General features: G+C 31.8%; 2 protein-coding genes across 4 annotated transcripts in view; one reads left to right on the top strand and one right to left on the bottom strand.

Annotated features, from left to right (window-relative positions):
• The window catches only part of LOC107453254 (uncharacterized), a 28,332-nt gene extending 12,728 nt beyond the window's left edge, over positions 1-15,604 (bottom strand). Inside the window, exons 1-2 of one of the 2 annotated variants that reach the window (XM_087166184.1) lie at positions 15,333-15,604; positions 692-839 (exon numbers count right to left, since the gene is read on the bottom strand). In XM_087166184.1, coding sequence (XP_087022310.1) covers positions 692-698 — 7 coding nt within the window. In that variant the 5' untranslated portion in view covers positions 699-839; positions 15,333-15,604. The remainder of the gene's footprint in view (positions 1-691; positions 840-15,332) is intronic. The other variant, XM_087166179.1, reaches the window with a different exon arrangement.
• LOC107453256 (phospholipase A2 LaPLA2-1) overlaps positions 4,523-20,024 on the top strand; it is a 31,821-nt gene continuing 16,319 nt past the window's right edge. The window contains exon 1 of one of the 2 annotated variants that reach the window (XM_016070014.4): positions 4,523-4,656. Coding sequence is in view for 1 of the 2 variants with exons in the window: in XM_043045963.2 (XP_042901897.1) it covers positions 16,878-16,893 (16 nt within the window). In the remaining variant the exon portion in view is untranslated. Of the gene's footprint in view, positions 4,657-16,749; positions 16,894-20,024 lie in introns of those variants that run through there. The other variant, XM_043045963.2, reaches the window with a different exon arrangement.

Raw genomic sequence — 20,024 nt, 5'->3', positions numbered from 1 at the left:
ACAGAAAATAATTTTTAGTTCAACAATCACCATTTATTAAATACTTTTATTAAAAACGTTAGTTACATCTGGAGAAAAATGACAAGATCACTTTTTTCAAATCAAACCATTTTTTGTAACTTTTTGTTAAATCAATTTTTGTGCTCTGATAAATACTCCGGATCAAATTATTTTTTACCATAATTTGATTTGGAATTTTTTATAATGTAATACAACTATTTCATGCTATTGATAAGAGCATAGTAATTTGGTGCTTTTGTTAGTATTGGGACACAAACTGGAGATATATGTCGAATGTTAAAGGTTAGGTTAACTACGATTAAAGGTTAATTTCAGGAGAACTTAATTTTAATTTTAACAATCATCATTTGTTAAATACTTTTGATGAAAATATAAGTTGCAAGTAATGACTGATTAAATAAATCTTTCCTACTAAAACCATTTTTTTAATAGTGGTGCAACCCTTTTGTTGGTAAGAGCATAGTTGTTTGCCACTTTTGGAAGTGTTGGAACTTAAACTGGAGAGATATATCAAAGTTTAACGGTGTGCCATAATAAATAAATATCTTTAATTTTCAGAAGAATAGCATTAGGAAATACTAACTATAAGGCAGTAAAAAGTTGAGTTGAAAAAAAATAAAGATTTGAGTAGATAGCTCTAAAAAATATAGTAGTTAAACATTTTCATTACTTGCCATGTATTCCGCCCCAAAATACAGTCAGCCAGATAATATTTGGAGCGACCACGCACAGGGCAATTCCAATCGCTGCTATCAGTCCACCAACAAATGTCACATTCCGAGCCCCATATCGTTCACCTAATATACCCACAAAAGGACCTGTTTAAAAATATAAAACATATTTTCATGAGAATTTCTGATAAATAACTCGATTTTCACTCGATATACCTCATGATCAAATACTGCGCTGTTGCTACGAAACAATCTCGGTTCTTAACAGATTTTGTGCATGACATACGTGAGAATATCTAATAACACAAAATACAAGGTAATAAACGCAAATGAGTGAGGAATTGAATTATTGATACTCTTTTGAACGTGTATGGTTACATGTAGTTTTCATCCTCGCATCGTGTTTGACACCAATCGCTGAAAGGGAGTGGCTGGGTAGGGTAAAGGGGTTAGTGCATGTGTGTGCATGGGTCAAATATTAATTTTACTTCACGCTGTATTATTTTAGATTAATTCTTATTCACTGACTTATATTCTGATTGTGAAAATCAAGATATGTCATAATATGTTAATAAATTCTTAATAAACTTCGTAATTTCTTAATAAAATTAGTAGGTGCAACTTTCAAAATTTCACTTCATGAGTAGTACAATTTTCTTAGTTTGGAAAAAGGAAGATTGGCGAAATAAATATGTAAATAGATTTTTATTTCTTTGAACAGTTTTTTAAATAGTTTTTTTTAGAGTATATTAATAAATAGTATTTTTCAGACTTCAAAATTTACTAATTAGGGGATTAATTATTAAAAAAAACTTGTCAAAATGCAGAAATAATATTTATTTTTATTTATTACTAAAACTCCATTCGTTCATAGTTAAGAAAAAAGGATTAAGTGATTATAAAACAAGATTAAAAATTTAGAATATGATATAAAATTGTTCAATATTTTTTTTTTTAACTAATATTTATTTTAACCGAACCTGAATTTTAACTGAAATAACTTCAATATTTTCATACTTCAAAGTATCTGTAAAATACACTTTACAAAAATTATGAAATAGTATTATTACTTAATTGAGATTTCAGTGTTTTAATTTTTTCTTATTTTCCTTGAGCAATTTTCATAATTATGCTTCATTTTAATTATTAAGTGAAAGTTTTATTTAAATATTTCAACAAAAAAAAGTAAATAGAAGTAAAATTTTCATTATTTCTTTCAAATTTAAGAAAAATTGCTAACAGTCAACCATCAACTTCGAGATAAACTTTGTAAATATAATTAAATATTAATTTTAACTATTTTATTTCAATCAATGCATTCCATTTATACATTTTTCAATGCAAATAACTTTAGATAATTTCAACCAAATAAGAATAAATTTTATAAGGCAATCCACTTAAGAGGCACTTGCATTTAAAAATCTTTCATTCATAGGTATTTCAATTTTAAACTTTTCATATGTTTAGTCCCACTTTAACTCCGAATCCTTGTTATTTTGAACCCAATCCAGAAGACAAGGGAACTCCTGAACCATGTGTTGGGAGAAATGTGTCTTCGTCGAGGACTTTTTGATGGAACTTACCCGCATTTGTGTTACATGGGGAGGAAAACCACGAAAACATATCACTGGGGACACTAACCCTTGATGCGTCTACCGCTTAGGATATTTATCCCGCTGAGGATATTGCACAGTGGTTGATGCAAACCGGATGCGGAATCCGTATCCACCAGCCATCCCTGGGATTTGAAACCTGCTCATCTAATTTGAAGGCGAACGGTCTTTTCCCGCGCCATCATGGCTCTTCCCACGTCAAAATTCATGCTGGTACCAGCAACAAAAATATGCTAGTTTTTGCTATGTATTGCTAGATCTGCTAGATTTTCATGCTAGTATATGCTTTTTTATGCTTGCCAGCATCAAATTTTCGATACCTAGCATACATCGTACTAGCATGATAAGCTATGTACAAGCATCTCATGCTTATTAGCTGTTTAAGCTGGCTCCCAAGCATGGTAAGATAGGCACCTTAGCAAGCTATTATATGCTTGCCGGCACCACATGCTAGATACCTAGCATACATCGTACTAGCATGATAAGCTATGTACAAGCATCTCATGCTTATTAGCTGTTTAAGCTGGCTCCCAAGTATGGTAGGGTAGGTACCTTAGCAAGCTATTATATGCTTTTTTATGCTTGCCAGCATCACATGCTAGATACCTAGCATACATCGTACTAGCATGATAAGCTATGTACAAGCATGTCATGCTTATTAGCTGTTTAAGCTGGCTCCCAAGCATGGTAAGGTAGGTACCTTAGCAAGCTATTATATGCTTTTTTATGCTTGCCAGCATCACATGCTAGATACCTAGCATACATCGTACTAGCATGATAAGCTATGTACAAGCATAAGATTGAAATATTCAGTTTATTGAAGTTCAATTTAATTTCCATTATTTTGCAGTTCAGTTAAGTTTGCAACCATGTTAGTGAGAAAGTTTTTATTGTGGTTTCTAAGATGTTATGCAGACGACTTCTTTCTCCTATTTCTTTGTGAGAAAGTAGTAAAAGATTTTTTAAATTCTTTTTTGGGGTAAATTTTGCCAGTTTTTTTTTTTTTTTTAAACTTTTTTTTACAGATTATTGTATAAAAGTACATAAAGAGCATTTTTCTAATTTTAGGTTTAAGCATTAAAACAAGGTTTAAAAAGATTACTTTCCTAAAAACTTACTAAAACAAGTCACGCAATCATAACTATTATACGATACTAACTCAATTTGAAAAATATTTTCAATTTTAACTATGTTTCTATAACCCTTAGATCAAGAGGTATTCACTGCACAGTTTTTGACATCCCATGTATAGAAAACTCAAAGTCTAATTTGATTAAAAATTTAATATTTAACCACAATTTTTTTAAAATTTATTAACTTAATTTAGCTATGTTTCGATATAAATAAAGATGATAGTTTTTAAAAATATTAAGATACATATTAATATTTCAAAACTATTAATATAAAATATTAATTAATATTAGAAGAGGTAATCTATAATAAATGTTTGAATAAAATTTACTAGAAAAATCCCTAACAGGAAGAGTAAAATAAGATTTAAAAAATAAAATTTTTTACTTATAAATGTAAAATGTAATTAAAATCTCCAAACAAGTAATAGTTTTAAAAAATAAATTATATTTTAAAATAAAGAATTTCTTTTAAGAAAAATTTAAATATAGAACATAATGTTTTTAAATAGAAATAACGTTTTTAAAAAACAATGAAATATTTTTGAAATAAAGAATGTTTTTTGAAAATAAATAATATTCAACAAAATAAGAATTTTTTTATAAACAATAATAAAAATTTGATCTTCTTTAAATAAAAAAGCAATATTTAAAAAAATAATAATAACAATTCCCTTCAACCAACAATACAAATAAATAATGGTTTTAAAAAATAAATTTAAAATTTTGAATGTTCATTCGTCATGATCTTCCTCATATTTATGAGGAATATATGCGGAAGACCATACTTCCTCATATACACCACATAGTCAACTCCACGCGGAAAGTTTCGCACGCAACTAATGTCTGATTGTTATCCATGGGTTTGTAACTCACTGAATTGGATTCCTGCTTCATTCGTGTTATATATTAATTCAAATATTTATTAATTCAAATATTTATTGATCCATATCGTGATATTTATTAGAGCTACTGAGTATTTACCAATTTAGAGGTCAATTAGGTTCGACACGCACGTCATGACGTCGCTTACAGGTCTGATCTGATATTAAATCTGATATAAATCACACGGTTAGGCATAATCAATTCACCTGTATCTCGTGTTGCAAGTACCCATTTGTGTTTAGTTAAATCGAAACTCTACAGGTAATATTTTTAGTATACGGAACACACAGGATTTGGCGAAAGAGATTAGTTTGCATAAGAAAGTATTTCTTCATTGTGAGTATTAATACACCTTAACTTCTTAAAAGATAGCTTTCTTTTGTTTGTAAAGAACACAAATGTATGCAGTTAATTTGAAATTATGTATATCTGAAATAATAATGCAGTTAATTTGAAATTATGTACATCTGAAATAATAATGCATCATTTTGATGTCGGCAATTATTTTCGAAATCATGCCAATGCCTTGTACTGCTAGGGATTTTACCCTCATATAGGTGTTATTATTAAAATTCTATGTTATTTATTAAGACATTTAGGGGATTTACTTACAGACTATGTCAACCTTCATCTATCAAAAGGGACCTCAAGATAGAATTAAGTTAACATGTCTATATACTAGTAAATTGGTATTTAATATTTTTAATGGTAGTTACGTCACATTACTCCCCTTTCAGAATTTTATCTGTGATAGAATTCGATGAAAAAAATACCAGTAGTTAACTTATACTGTTTATTTATTTTTTATATCATTTTTGCTCATTATATTTTTTCTTCATTTTCATTTATTTGTATCATTCCGCCCATTATTTTCTTCAATTTCATTCTTTGACTTTTATTTACTTCACCGGAATTTTTTTTTATAAGTGCTATATTTTTAGCAAATCAATTGTTTAATGTGAACCATCCATCGGTTTCGTGGAGTTCATAGCACGTCCGCGGGTCACCATTGAGGGGATTTATTTTTAAACCATGTCAACCTTCATCAATCAAAAGGTACCCCATGATAGAACCAAGTTATAATGTTTCATTTTCTAGTGAATTGGCATTTAATATTTATAGAGGTGGTTAAGCCACAACATTACAATTAAAAATGCAATTCGATAACTAAAGCTCAGAACATCGCTGTACAGAGATAAAGTAAAACGCACCGGCCAGGCTCCTGACAGAACTTCTGACAGAGAAAGGAAGAGTTGCTTCTTTTCTTCCAACATCATAATATATCAACATGTGTACGTACAATATCCCTACAATCCGTGTCATTCCAGAGAGAATTAGATTGATAAAGAAAGACGAAATCGCGATTGTCCAAGCATAACCTTTATCAGGCTCTTCAAGGTACGCCATCGTTACTTTAAAGTGGAAAACATGTTTCGTCCCCAAGATACTTCGACGATTTTGAAATAATAAAGTCATGCCAACAACGATATTTTGTTCAGAATCTTCTCATAGAGAATAAGTGTTGATTCAATTTCCTGCAAAAGATATCATGCTTTTTGCGACCAAATGAATACGAAGCCAGTTAAAATGTATCTAAATTATAAGTTATTTCTACCGTAATTGGTTACGTTCAACTCCAGAAGAAGTGAAGTGATTATGTCTATAACCATGTGATTTAAATCAGATTAAATTGGATACCTAGAAGTGACGTTACGCGTGCGTATCGAACCTGATTGGCTTCTGAATCAACAAATGCCATGATTCAAGTACGATGACGTTACTTACAGGCATCCAGTTAAGAGTTTCTCACGTTAATTGGTTACCTGATTTTATTTCAAAGTGCGAAAGGTTATTATACAAACCTACACAATTTTACACAAGAAATAGGTACACTTTGCAGGGAAAAATTAGTTATTCTCTTAAAAGTTCAGAAAAATAACTAATTGTAATCGAATTCGCTTTTATTTTCATTATTTTTTGTTACAGATGTTTATTTATAAACTTATTTGAAAATAATCGTCCATATATATATATTTATATAGCATGGTATCCAAATCGAACAGTATTTCAGAAGCTCCGTTCGAACAATTGTTTATTGTGATTTTGTAAGTCTGAATTATCATTTTAAGCCTCAAGGCACCCAAATAGCAAACTAAGTTTTTTTTCACTCAACAAAAACCTTTTCATGTAAACCTAAAAAGGGTTTTTACACGGTTTGCGTGTAAACCTTCTAACCTTAAAACGAGGTCCGCGACAATCTGCTCTATTCTACAATGATTACCCTAATCCAAAATCTTGGAAAACAACCTTCTACATAACAACCTTAAAACGAGGTTGTCTTAGGGTTTTCAAGGGAAGAAAAACCTTGAATAAAGCTAGTTCTAAGATGAAAATCATCTTAAATCTGCATAATTATAAGGTTTCCGTTTGCAGAGTTTCGTATGCTCAGCTAAAATCTACCTTGTCATGAGATTTTCATTGACAATGCAATTTAATATCATTGCTGTTTGATGCCCATTTCCTCAGACTGAATCCTGCGCTTGATAACATTTGCATCAATTGTGTTTGTAATTCATGAGCTTTACTGAGTGTCTCAGCTACAGACATTAAATCGTCTACATAAAAGTCTTTCATGACTGCATTGGAGGCCAAAGGAAAATTATCTGCTTCTTCTGTTGCTAGTTGCTGAAGACATTTTGTAGCAAGATAAGGCGCAGAAGCTGTGTCATAGGCGATTCCAGTGAGTCGATAATCTTGAATAGGCTCAAAAGGTGAGTTACGCCATGCGATTCTTTGAAAGTCAGAGTTCTTCAAAATAACCTGTCTGTACATTTTCTCAATGTCTGCTGTTAGAGCAATTTTATGTGTTCTAAATCTTATGAGCAATATTGTTAAGTCATCTTGCAACTGCGGTCCTACCATCAATTTGTCATTAAGTGAAACACCAGTTGAAGATTTTGCAGAACCATCGAAATCAACACGGAATTTATCCCCGATTTTGTTTGGAACTGGATGATGAGGGAGATAAAAACTAGATGTGGCTGGAATATCAATGTCCGTTTCTGGTATTAATTCCATGTGACCGAGATCTAAATAATATTGCATGAATTTATGATACTGCATTGAAAGTGACTGATTTTCGATAAACCTACGTTCAATTTGTAACAAACGATGAATATCAAAATTTCGAGATAAACCAAGTTCTTCAGATGACTCACGAAAAGGAAAATTGACAGCAAATCTGCCAGTAGAGTCTCGAGAAAACGTTTCTTTAAAATGATTTTCGCTTACAATTTCTTCCTCTGAATGGGACTTTGCTTCTGTAATTTCTTCTAGCTTCCAGATTTTATCTAACGGATATTCAGCTTCACTGCAACTAGCATGATTTGTTATGATTGTACGTGTTTTGATAGGTGACTTGCTTTCTGTTCTTCCAAGAATAACCCATCCGAAAATGGATTCTAGAGCAGTTAATGAAAGTTCTGGAATAGTTAAACGTCCGTTGAGCATTATTTCGCCAAAAACTTCTGCACCCAGTAAAATATCTATAGGTTCTGGTTGGAGGCAATATGCATCTGCTAATTTTAATTGTTTAAAATAATTCAAAACAGACGCATTGACCTCTGTTTGAGGAAGATCACAAGTTATTTTGGGTATATTTAAAGCTTCTATCGTGATTTTAGCATTTTTGTAAATTAATAATGTGGTGTGTAGTTGAACTGAACCTGTAACCTTACCTACCCTTTGTGAACTTAGGCCATCAACACTGATTCTCTCACTATTTCGTTTTAACTTTAATAAATTAACACAACTCTCCTTAATGAAAGTGCCTTGACTGGCTGAATCTATAAGGAGTCTGCATTTATGTAGTGAGCCATCACCGCCCTGAACATTAACAACAGCGGTGGGTAATAAAACGCATTGAGTGACTGGAATAGTTGTGTTGTTGCTACTAATAGTAGAAATTATTTCGTTTTCCACCTGTGCTCTTAATTTTGTTTCATTTGAATTATTAGAACATAATAATGTATTATGCGGCTGAGTGCAGTTCTTACAAGTTCCCATACGGCATTTCGTAACTGAATGAGTTTTATTCGATTTGAGACAATTCGCACAAAGCTTATTTTCGTTTACTATGTCCCATTTTTCTTTCATCGGAAGTTCAATAAAACTATTGCATCTGAATAATCCGAAATGAGTATCACTTTTGCAAAACAAACAAAAATGTGAAACTAATTGTGATGAAAATGATGATTTATTTGTTTTTTGATTTCGTTTGGCTCCGATTTCAAAGCTTGCACCTGTTTTTTCTGTTCGATACCAATTGATTTGATTTCTATGCTGGTTCGTTTGATAACAAATGAATAAAATGGATAATGGATCATTATCATTGGTGCTACGAGCACGCTATTGCTATAAGATCAACAACCAAATTTTAACTGTTTGGGGTTACAAGAAACGGTGGCGAAGATGCTAAGACAAAGATGCCAAATTGGAGCTATATTTCTAAGATATTGAACATCCACCCTCCGTTGAATTATATTTAATAAACTATACAGATTAGCATAACAATGATACAAAAACAAATTCCAACATAAAATTTACAAAGATTGAATAATGCTGTAGGTACACATAATGAGAAAAGTAACATGCATCCTCTTTAATTGTCCAACGGCAAAATACACAATTTACTAATGCTACGTTTAACGATTCCATTGCTTGTTTTAATCTCCGCTACTCTAACCTTTCCATCCGTTCCAGGAAATAGCTTTAAAATTCGTCCCAAGCTCCACTGATTTACAGGAAAATTATCCTCCCTTTTTAAAACCATCGTATTTAAATTTATGTTGGTTTTCTCTACTTTCCATTTTGTTCTTTGTTGCAAATTGTTCAGGTAGTCCCGAGACCACTTAATCCAAATGTATTGAACAATTTTTGCCAACCTTTGCCATCGAGAAAGTCGGGTTTCCGATTTATCCAACAAACTAGGTTCAGCTATAGACCTTCCAACCAAAAAATGCCCTGGTGTTAGAACCTCCAGGTCATTAATATCATCTGACAAAGGTGTTAATGGCCGAGAATTTAGGATTCCTTCGACTTGTGTTGTTATTGTAAGGAATTCCTCAAATGATAATTTTAGATTTCCTGTAGCTCGGTTTAAGTAAAAATTAAAGGGTTTGACCCCTGCCTCCCAGAGGCTCCCGAAATTTGGTGCTCAGGGAGGAATAAAATTCCAAACTATCTCTTCGAATGCCAAATAGGATGCCAGTTTTTTGTCAGAAAATCTAGTTAAATTCTGCAATCGCTGCAATTCCCCTACTAGCCCCAACAAAATTTTTTCCATTATCAGATGATATAGTAGCTCATTTGCCACGCCTAGCAACAAAACGCTTTAAGGTAGCAAGAAAAGCATCAGTTGTTAAATCTGAAACCACTTCTAAGTGAATCGGGTTTGTTCGGGTTTGAGTTCCTATTCCAAATTCGGGTTTGAGTTCCTATAAAATTTCACTGTCTGAGGAGATTTTTTCAAAATATATTGGAATAATATTCAGTTCTTCTTTCAAAAAATCTGGTCCAAACCACCACAGTTCATGGGAGGCAATTTCCGAAGCATTCAGATCACGAGAGAAGACATCCGCAGGATTTTTATCAGATGCAACGTGATTCCAATGACAGTTCTTACTTAGTTCTTGCATTACTTTAACTCGATTACTGATAAAAGTATTGAGTTGATCAGGTGACCGTTGAAGTCATGCCAATACAATTGTAGAATCGATCCACAACATATTTTGTTGAATAGGCAAGGTTAGAGACTTAAGAACCTTGTTCAAAAGCTGTACCAATAAAACACTGGCACACAATTCTAAGTTAGGGATCGTGATAGGTTTTACTGGTGAAACACGGGACTTGCTGCACGAAAGTCTCGTATATGATGTATCGCCCGAAATTGATTGCAAGTGCAGAACTGCTCCATACGCAACGGCTGATGCATCGGAGAAGCCGTGAATCACGATTCCACTCTTCTCCCCCACGTGACGAGGAATTTGCATGTTTTCATGGTAGGTACGGTGGAAACAAAACACTGCCAATCTTTAGCCATTGAATCTGGAAGCGTCCCATTCCAAGCCGAGTATCCAGAGTTTCTAGAGAAACAATTTAGCCTTGGTTAGAATTGGACCAAGAAATCCAAGGGGTCAAACAAGCGTGAGATGGTGGATAACATCTTTCGTTTGGTGTATGAGTTATGTATATTTACATCAACTTTGAAGGTAAAATAATCTAAATTTGGCTTCCAAATAACCCCAAGGGATTTAATGGTATTTGGTGGCTCACAAAAGAAATCATAGGCTTGGTCTTCTAATGGTATGGAATTAAGAAATTTTGGAGTATTAGTGCACCACTTGAGTAAGCTCATACCCGCTTTTTAAACATGTCAACAGGTAAACAATTCTTGAAAATCTGAACTTCCTGACAAAATATCATCCATATACGTGTCTCTAATTATTACAGCAGCGACTAACGGAAAACTATCACCCTCATCTAATCATCACCTAATTGTTTAATAAGTTCTGGTTGCTAAGTAGGGTGCACAAGAAGTTCCGTATGTAACAGTGTTAAGTTTGAAAGTTTGCACTGGGTCATTCACGCTGTTCTTCCATAATATCAACTGTAAGTTACGATAGTCAGGGTGAATCACAATTTGCCTAAACATTTTAGAAATGTCAGTCGTGAACACATATGCATGTTGCCTGAATCGCAAAAGTATTGAGAATAAATCTTGTTGTATAGTATCGCCCTTGTACAAAATATCATTTAAAGAAAGACCCTATGTCGTTTTGGAGGAAGCGTTAAATACCACCCTCAACTTAGTGGTTTTACTATCTGGGCGAAGTACACCATGATAAGGTAAAAAATACGAAGCAGTTTTATCAAGAGGTTCTACAACTAATTGCATATGCTCCAAGTCAGCATATTCCATTAAGAATGATTTATAAAGTGATTGCAACTCCTCATTTTTCGAGAGTTTTTTCCATAACTGATTTAATCGCATTTCGGCAACGGCTTCAGAATCACCGAGCGAAGCGGGATCCTCTTTCAAAGGCAACTGTACTATGTAACGCCCTTCATGATTTCGATAATGAGTATTTTTGTATTGAGTTTCGCAGAAGTCATATTCGACACTGTGTTCAACAGAGGGCTCACCAACAGTTTCTATATTCCAAAATGCTTGTAGCTGTTTATCAAAGATTTCCGAATTTATATCTGAAATAAACGTTAATCCACAATATGCTCTATTTGTACTATTGTTGGAGCTCCCCACGACAATGGAACCAAATACAGTTTCTTGAAACAACCAATTACTACATGCCGATCGAAACTGATTTGGCTTTAAAATTTCAAAAAAAAGCTCGTAACCTACAATTAATTCGACTTCTTTTTGTGTGTTAAACTCTGGATCAGCCAAATTAATATCCGATGGAATCTTTATATTAGATACTTCAACCGGATTAATTATCGTTAAATTTGTGATCGAAGGAACAATTAAAAGTTCTAAAGATGTTGAAAAACTTCCACTATTGTTATTAATTTACAGTGGTTACCTTTTGTTTGATGTTTACCGAAATGTCGCTCAATCCAGAAACAGAAGCATTTATTTTTTATCTTTTCAACATTAAATTATTAGCTTACCTTTGTTTACAGAAAGAAAGATGAGAAGAGGAATCCAAAATCGCTCTGCATGGATAATAGTCTCCTAATTAATTTCTAATATAAACAACTGCAGTAGGCAAGATAATATTTTGCTTCTTTTTTGATATTAAATAATTTGAAAAGGGTTAGAATGTTCTTGTGGGAATAAATCATTCATTTGCGAGACAGATGTGTGATCGGCTCTTGGCATCGTAGAAACTGAGGAGGTAGGAGGCGGGGAAGAAATCTCATAAATATGCAGTAAAGTATTATGGCATTTCTTGCAAACGAAGCAGGAATTTTCTGATTTACAGTCTTTTACTTTGTTATTTCATTAAATCTATCCGAAACCTTCATATTTTGAAAGGTATTGCACTTATAAATCATGTGTGGTAATTTACAAATTACACAAGAGTTGGGATTATTATTCGAATTCAGGAAACATTTACTCTTATTTACTGTTAGCTTATGTTTATAAATTGAAGAAGAAGCTGGTCGATTAATACTATAAGGAATTTGGCTTTTTTTTTCAATTCTGGTATTTTATTTGATGCGATAGTTTGTTCGTATTGTTTTCTAGTTTCTCGATCTACCTTTTTCAAAATGATGTTAAGCAAAAGTACGTCAGATAAATTATTACGATCAAAATTTAGGAGCTTTAAAGCTCTGATATTTTTCTTTAAAATAATACCATGTTTCTAATATCTCCTGCTGATTCATTTGCAAGTTTTTCAATTTCCAAAATTTGATTTATATAAGTCTCAGTTAGGAGACGTTTATTCTCAAATCTATTTTCTAATGCCTTTAAAAGTGACTCAAAAGAATCGTCAACAGTTTCGAGACATTTAGCGTCGCCCAGCAATGACGCTTTCAAATAATGCAGTTTTTGAGAGTCGTTGAAATCATTGTTTTTAGTTATAATGTTATCAAATTGTGATTTAAAATTGGGCCACTCATCATATTTACCGTAAAATACCGGTAGTGGTATCTCAGGTAGTTTAATTTCCAGTTTTGTTTTCGAATCAGCCTGAGATATTTCATTTTCACTATTAATTATTGAAGGTTTAATTATCAAAGAGTTAAGAATATCTTTTATTCTTACCTCCAAAGCTTCTAGTCTGTCTACTGTTCCTTCTAAATCAGTTTCTATTTCAGTTATCTCTGGGTCACTTATATCTTTTAGACCATAATATTGATCCTTCAATTCATCAACCTTTTGATACAATTGTGCAACACTCTTAAGCTTCACTTCTAATTCCGTTGGATTGTGCCCCTTCGTTTGATCAATGTAAGTTTCTAATTTCGTTATGGTGCCTTTGACGGCACGCTTCGATCTATTTAGTTTCTCTTTTTCCATCTCCGGCTATTAAGGATCACTAATGTTCGAAACCAATTGATTTGATTTCTATGCTGATTCGTTTGATAACAAATGAATAAAATGGATAACGGACTGTAGTTAAGATTTTTATTATCATTGGTGCTACGAGCACGCTATTGCTATAAGATCAACAACCAAATTTTAACTGTTTGGGGTTTCAAGAAACGGTGGCGAGGATGCTAAGATAAAGATGCCAAATTGGTGCTATATTTCTGAGATACTATTGAACATTTTCTTTTTGGCGTAGAGCCAAAGATGGTAGACCATTGGCCTTATTCAAAACAAAAGTTCTGAATTCTGCGAACGAAGGGATATTTTTTTGTTTGATCTAACGTCCAAACGCGAAGTGTTTCTGGATCTTTCCTTTTAAAAGAAAAATAATGATAAGTGTCCCAATGCTCTACATGTTGTTTAAGGACTTTTAATGTATCAATACATTGTGAAGTAGTATCAATTAATTTTCGTAATCCTGACGCGGATTCATATTTTAAACTAGGTTGAGAAATTAACCTGTTTAATGTTGCGTTAATGATTTCTATTTCGTTTTCATAACGTTCTTTAAGTGCATTCCATGCTCTTTCGTAATTTTCATTAGTAATTTGAATCGATTTTATTTTATTTTATAACCGTCGTTGAACAGCCGACCCAAATTCATGGGTTACGACTACTTACGTTCAACTCCGTAGCCTTGTAATTTTGAACCAATCCAGAAGACAAGGAAACTCCTGGATCAGTACCCCCAGAGGTATTGATTTGTTGTGGGAACATGGAGGACTTTGAGACTCGACAGATTTAACGTGCATCAGTCACCATTTACTACACGGGGAATCTTCGGCCGGCGAGGATCGAACCCACGACCTCTTGGATATGGGCCCAGCGCCCTACCGACCAGGCTATCCCGGCCCTAATTTGAATCGATTGTGATAAAGTAGCTGATTCCCCTTTAACAGAGAATTTAAGATACTGTAATTTTTGACAATTACTTAAAGAACTGTTATTTCTTACGCTCAGGGGTGGATCCAGAAATTTTTCCTGGGGGGGGGGGCGTCATAGACTCAGATTCACCGCTACAACTTATTTTTTTTATAAAAAAAATGTTTTTTAAAATTTTTTTTGAAAAAAAAATGGGGTTTTTAATGCTACTTTTCCCATTTATTTTTTTTCATAATGAACAATACATAAATAATTGAAGTATTCAAAATCTTTAAATAATAAATGTAATGCGTTTTTCAGAAACTTTGGCAAATATGTCAATGAATGACGCTTGGAGCGCTTCAACATTGTTAATGTTTACAATGAAACTATGACGAATTTCGTTTTAATCTTTTGGATTATGATTCTTGAAACAGTGAAGAACATAATTAGATGGGGGAAAAATCGACTTTTCCGACCTATCTAGGTGTATATGCCCCCTTAAATAATTTTCAAAATGTTTTATTTCTTTTGCAAACTATTAAAAAAATTATTATTTTTATTTTATTTTTAAATTTTTTTGGGGGGGGGGATCATGACCCCTATGATCCCCCCCGCTGGATTTGCCACTGCCTACGCTTGCTAAGAATAAATCGCGAAATAAAATCCAATCAAGATAATTAGAAGTAAATATTGGTAGTTCTACACGGGGAAGTTTTAAACTGTTTACATCAGCATTGGATGTATTTTGAGACGCAATATTATTTACATTGACGTGATCTTTATTATGTTTTTTTTTTAAATTCATTCTTTAAAGTAATTTTTAAAGTATCTACTTTTGAAAGCAATTCATGCATTTCTTCTTCATATTTATCGAATTCTGTATCAGAACAAGAAAATAGAATTTCATATTTTAAATTATTTACATCAATACTTAATGAATCAGTATCGTTTTGATAAAAATCAATATTGGAAACAGAAATCTCCTGACTTTGCAAGCTATTTACTTGAGTAATTAATCTGGTTAGCTTACCTTTAATGATTTTCTTACGTTGTAGAAGGGAATTCATGTTTGACTGTGATCTCCCGCTAAAAGAGGAGTGCTTCTGATTTGAATTGGGATTTGCTTTTGGGTTTTTTGAATGTTATTCCGTTGATTTAGAAGTTTCGTTGGCTGCGTCACTGTCATTCATCTTAAAAAATATATGCTGGGACTAGGACGGACCGATTTGATGATGAGACCAGACAAGGAACAGCACGCGTTTCTAAACATAACTTTATTTCTCTTTGTTTACACACACACTGAACAGCAAAATTAATAGAAAAATTAGAACATGAATAATAGCGCCCTCTAGTGATGAGGCAAACTGAATTTAAGGCTGAACAATGCTATTTGGATAAGGCCGTCCGAAGCATAAATTTAAGTTTTAAATTCTTAAGTTAATATTAATTGATAATCTTAAAAAAACAACAACAAATAACAATGCGTAAATTAAATACTTAATAAGGCAAATGAAATGCAATTAAACGGTGTACCTACTTTTTGTATCAAGGGAAAGGAAATATCTTAAACTTGTGTGAAATTAAAAAACACAGAATAGAAACTTCAATTTTAACTTTAAACAAGCTAGTAAACTCCAAGAGTGTAAATTATCACCAACAGTAATTTGGTGCAAAGTTGCGTATGACGCAAGCAGCAGTTTTTAAGACAGTATTTTGAGAGGGAGGCGAATCAGGTTTACAATAATTTTCAAAAGTTAAATTTAGTGAGGTTATTTTTTTATTTTTCTTTTATTTTTATTATTATTTTTTAATTGAATGAGAATGTTGAAGTTTGAAGGTTACGCATTACCTCAAAGTTTCAGTACAATAAAGCTAATAGAAGTTCTTCTAGTTTTTAAAAGAGCTTCGTTTGAAATTTTATTTATTGCTTTTCCATTTTAATTTTATGTATTTTAGACATATTTTGTTAGATAATGCAAATTAGACGTTAAAAGAAAGAGAACAGATTTAAAATACTATCTTCCGATTTTTTGAAGTAAAATTTAATTAAACAGACTTTTAGCCTCTAGAAAAACTTGTTTTTTTTTATTAGTTCCTTTTTTTTTAATTTTAAATTTTTATTTTCAACAGTGTTTTGTCGATAATGTATAGAAAAAATTCTTGACACGAAATAACTGCTGCGAAATTTCATAAATGGTTGAACTGCTAACTCATAAACTTCTTTGAAAAGATCTTTGAATCTCTCACACCATGATTAGTTGGCCGCTTGCGTCATTTTTTGTCACTGCTGGTAATCGGGGCAGACCATCAGTTATATACAAATCAACTAGTCACCGTTTAGAATTAGGTGTCGATTACAATTGCTATTCATTCTAAATAATGATTAAGGTTTCCGACTACCTTAAAAGCGAGGATTTTCACAAAAAATCACTTTTTTATTTTATTGCTTAATAATAATGCCCAATTTTTCTATTTTTCAAAACTGTTTTGTTTTTGAATGCACGTCAAGCAGAACTTTAGTTATAGCTATTTTAGTAGCAGATGACAGCTGTCTAACTTACCGGAAATTACAAAAATGAAACCGGTAGTAGGTAATAGTTTCGGTTCCATTTCTATTTGTGTGTTTATTTTTCTTAGATATTTAATTTTTAAAAGCTCTTAAACTCTCGGCTAATAATCTGAATTATATTTTAATTAGATTTTACGTTTCGTGGTTACTGTTTGTGGGTAACATGAAAAGTTAGCATATTTTCTGATAATTTGTTTACATTTGAAGAGTACTTTCTATATCTTGATTTTGATTTGTTTTGAGGAAATTTATTGATTTTTTTCAAAAAAATTTGTTATTTATTTTGATAAATTTATTGAGATGGGTAAAGTACGTACTTCTCGATCTAAGAAACGTAAATATTACGGTAATCAACATGCCAACAAAAGCGATGATTTGAGTAAAGTTGATTATACCATTTATTCAAAATTGTGTAAAGCAGATGAATCTATTACTTCAAGCTCTTCAAAATTATCGATTTCTATGGATGTCAATAAAGAACCGATGCCTTTGGATAAAAACAATCTGTGTGGCAATCGAATAATTGATATTGAGATCCTGATGATATTAGCTTCATTATGTTGTCCGGTTTGCTATGATAACAAATTGCATTTAGAAGAAAATTCTAGATTTGGGCTATAAATATAATAAAAAATATTTTTTACTTCTAATTATTAATAAAAACTATATTTAGACATATATAAAGTGTGAAAATACAGTAAGATGGTTGTTTAATAAAAAATTGTTCCTGTGTTAAATGCTTTATAAGTAGTAGACTTTTGATGTTATTCACAAAATACTTTAAAATATCGCTAAATAATACGTTAAAATATCGCTACGTTAAATAAAACTAAGAAAATGTGTGAAGGAATGTGCCCCCTATAAAATATAATAACTTCCTACTGACAAACATTCATAGTTTTTAGAAAAAATGTAATTATAAACTTTAATTGTGTTTTTCTCAAAATGAAAATTTTGCTGTTTTTTGTCTACGGAAAACAAGATAACTCAACTAATTATTATAAATTTGTCTTCAAACTTTCATAGATTGTTTCTTGTATTGGTGGTTATATAACAGACCTCCAGAATTCAGATAACTGTATTATTTTTTGTTTTATGAGATATTTTGCCGTAGATAATGTGAAGAAAATGTGAAAAAAAAATGGAAAAATATGCTTAACACTCCATAAATTTTTTTTATTTCATGATATCATTTAAGTTGATGTTCATAACACTTCAGAGGGTTATACAAAACGGCTCTAAAAGTTTGATAGCTGTATGCACAATAGTTTTTTGTGTAGAGTGTTTTCCGTTAATGAGTTATTTTCATTAAAATTATCAAAAAAATACTCTTTAAACAAAAAATTTCCTGTATATTTAAATTTTCTCTATTAAATAAGTTTATTTGAATTAATATACAATATAAATTGCAATAATGTTGTGGAAAATATTTATTTTTCAAAAATTTTGTCCCGAAGGTAGTCGGATACCTGAATAAATTACTAATAATCGTAAACGGTTAAAAGCATTAATTACATCAAAAAAATGTTAATACAATTTAATTAGTATAACAGTAATCGAAAAAATTGCAATTAAAATTATTGGAATTATATGCAGTGCGCGAAAAAAAAAATAAAGAAATAAAGGGACCACCCTGAATAACTTTTGATCTAATGATCAGATTTTCACGTTCTAGGATTCAATCGTAATGTTTAGAGAGGGTAACCTCAAATATGCTAATTGCTTAGTGCAGACGATATTTTAAGTCACGAAATCAGACACAAAAACGTACTTTCTCTGAATAAACATACTTTTTTTTTCAACAGATTTGTATTTCTGACCCCTAAAATGTAGAGGAAATATAAAAGATCTCCATATATGGCGAAATATGCAAGATATAAAATTAACATTAAGGCATCCAAACTTTGGATCGCTCTCATGATCAAATTATAGGGACCATATTCCCCAGAATGTGGTTACCCTCTTTATTTTGGGGGTTCAAAATCTGAATCCGTTGGAAAAAAAAGTATGTTTATTCAGAGAAAGCACATTTTGGTGTTTGATTTCATAACTTAAAATACCGTGTGCACTAATTAATTCGCATATTTGAGATCACCCCTTCGAACCGTAAAAATTAAGTTATAAAACGCGAAAATCCGATCATTAGATCAAAATTTATTCAGGGTGGTCTGTTTTTTATTTTTCACACTATACATCAAGTTCTGTGAACAAAATGTTTTTAAATTCACTCCAAAGATATAACGAAAAAAAGTATGGGTCTAGGTTTTGAATCCACCCAGCTTTAGAGCGGATACCAGCTTGTCAGGGAAATAAAGGCGGTAGGTGCGCAATGTTGAATTTATTTTCACCATCACTCCGCGTTAGTCATAAATCGTAGAGTCTTAATATCGATGACCCTCTAGCTCACAATAGACTGTTGGGCGAATTTTTTCTGTATATAAATATTTTAAATAAAATTCTCCTCGTGCGGATATTTTCTTGCTATACCATAATTAGATCTGCAATAAGGTAAAGTGAATGAGAGAAAACCATATATTTTAAAGGAATTGCAACGCATCTGCGACCCCTGAAGCCAAATTCGAGAAAAAAAATGAAATTTATGAAAAAATATTGAAGAGTCAATTTTTAACTCCAAATTCAAATTTTGAATAAATTTTATTCATTTTTAATGAGATTGTTCGAATGAAAAGTTTTTAAAAAAGAGCTATTACTTGTATTTGTGTCCAAATTTTCTTAAAAAGGCAAAAATTAAAAGCTGCTTAAGTGTTTCTCGTCATTATAGGAAGACGGTTAAGCCGTTGACTAGATATTATTCAGGTTCAACAGAAAGGTTTTCCAACTTTTTAAAGCTGGACCGTGTCTAGGAGAAAACTTTAGAAGAAAGTTTTTGCATTTTACTTTCGCAGACCTTAGAAAACAATCCAAAAACATGGTCTTATGCTCGTTTATATGCTTTCCCTTAAATGAGGTCCCTTGCAAAATATTTTCTTATTATTTATTAATATTTTCACTGAAAAGGTTAATATTTGCCTTATTTCGTTTCCTTGGAAAAAAAGTTTTCGCTTTATATTTCTGCTAACCTAATCATGACAACAAACAAAAATGCAAAAAATAATGTTTACCATTTGCTTGTTTTTTAACCTAATAACAATA

Source organism: Parasteatoda tepidariorum, chromosome 1, assembly GCF_982258835.1.
Source record: "Parasteatoda tepidariorum strain Cologne lab strain chromosome 1, Ptep-v5.0, whole genome shotgun sequence".
NCBI lineage: Eukaryota > Metazoa > Arthropoda > Arachnida > Araneae > Theridiidae > Parasteatoda > Parasteatoda tepidariorum.
Note: the sequence above shows the minus strand (reverse complement) of the source record. Positions and strands in the feature narration are given on the sequence as shown.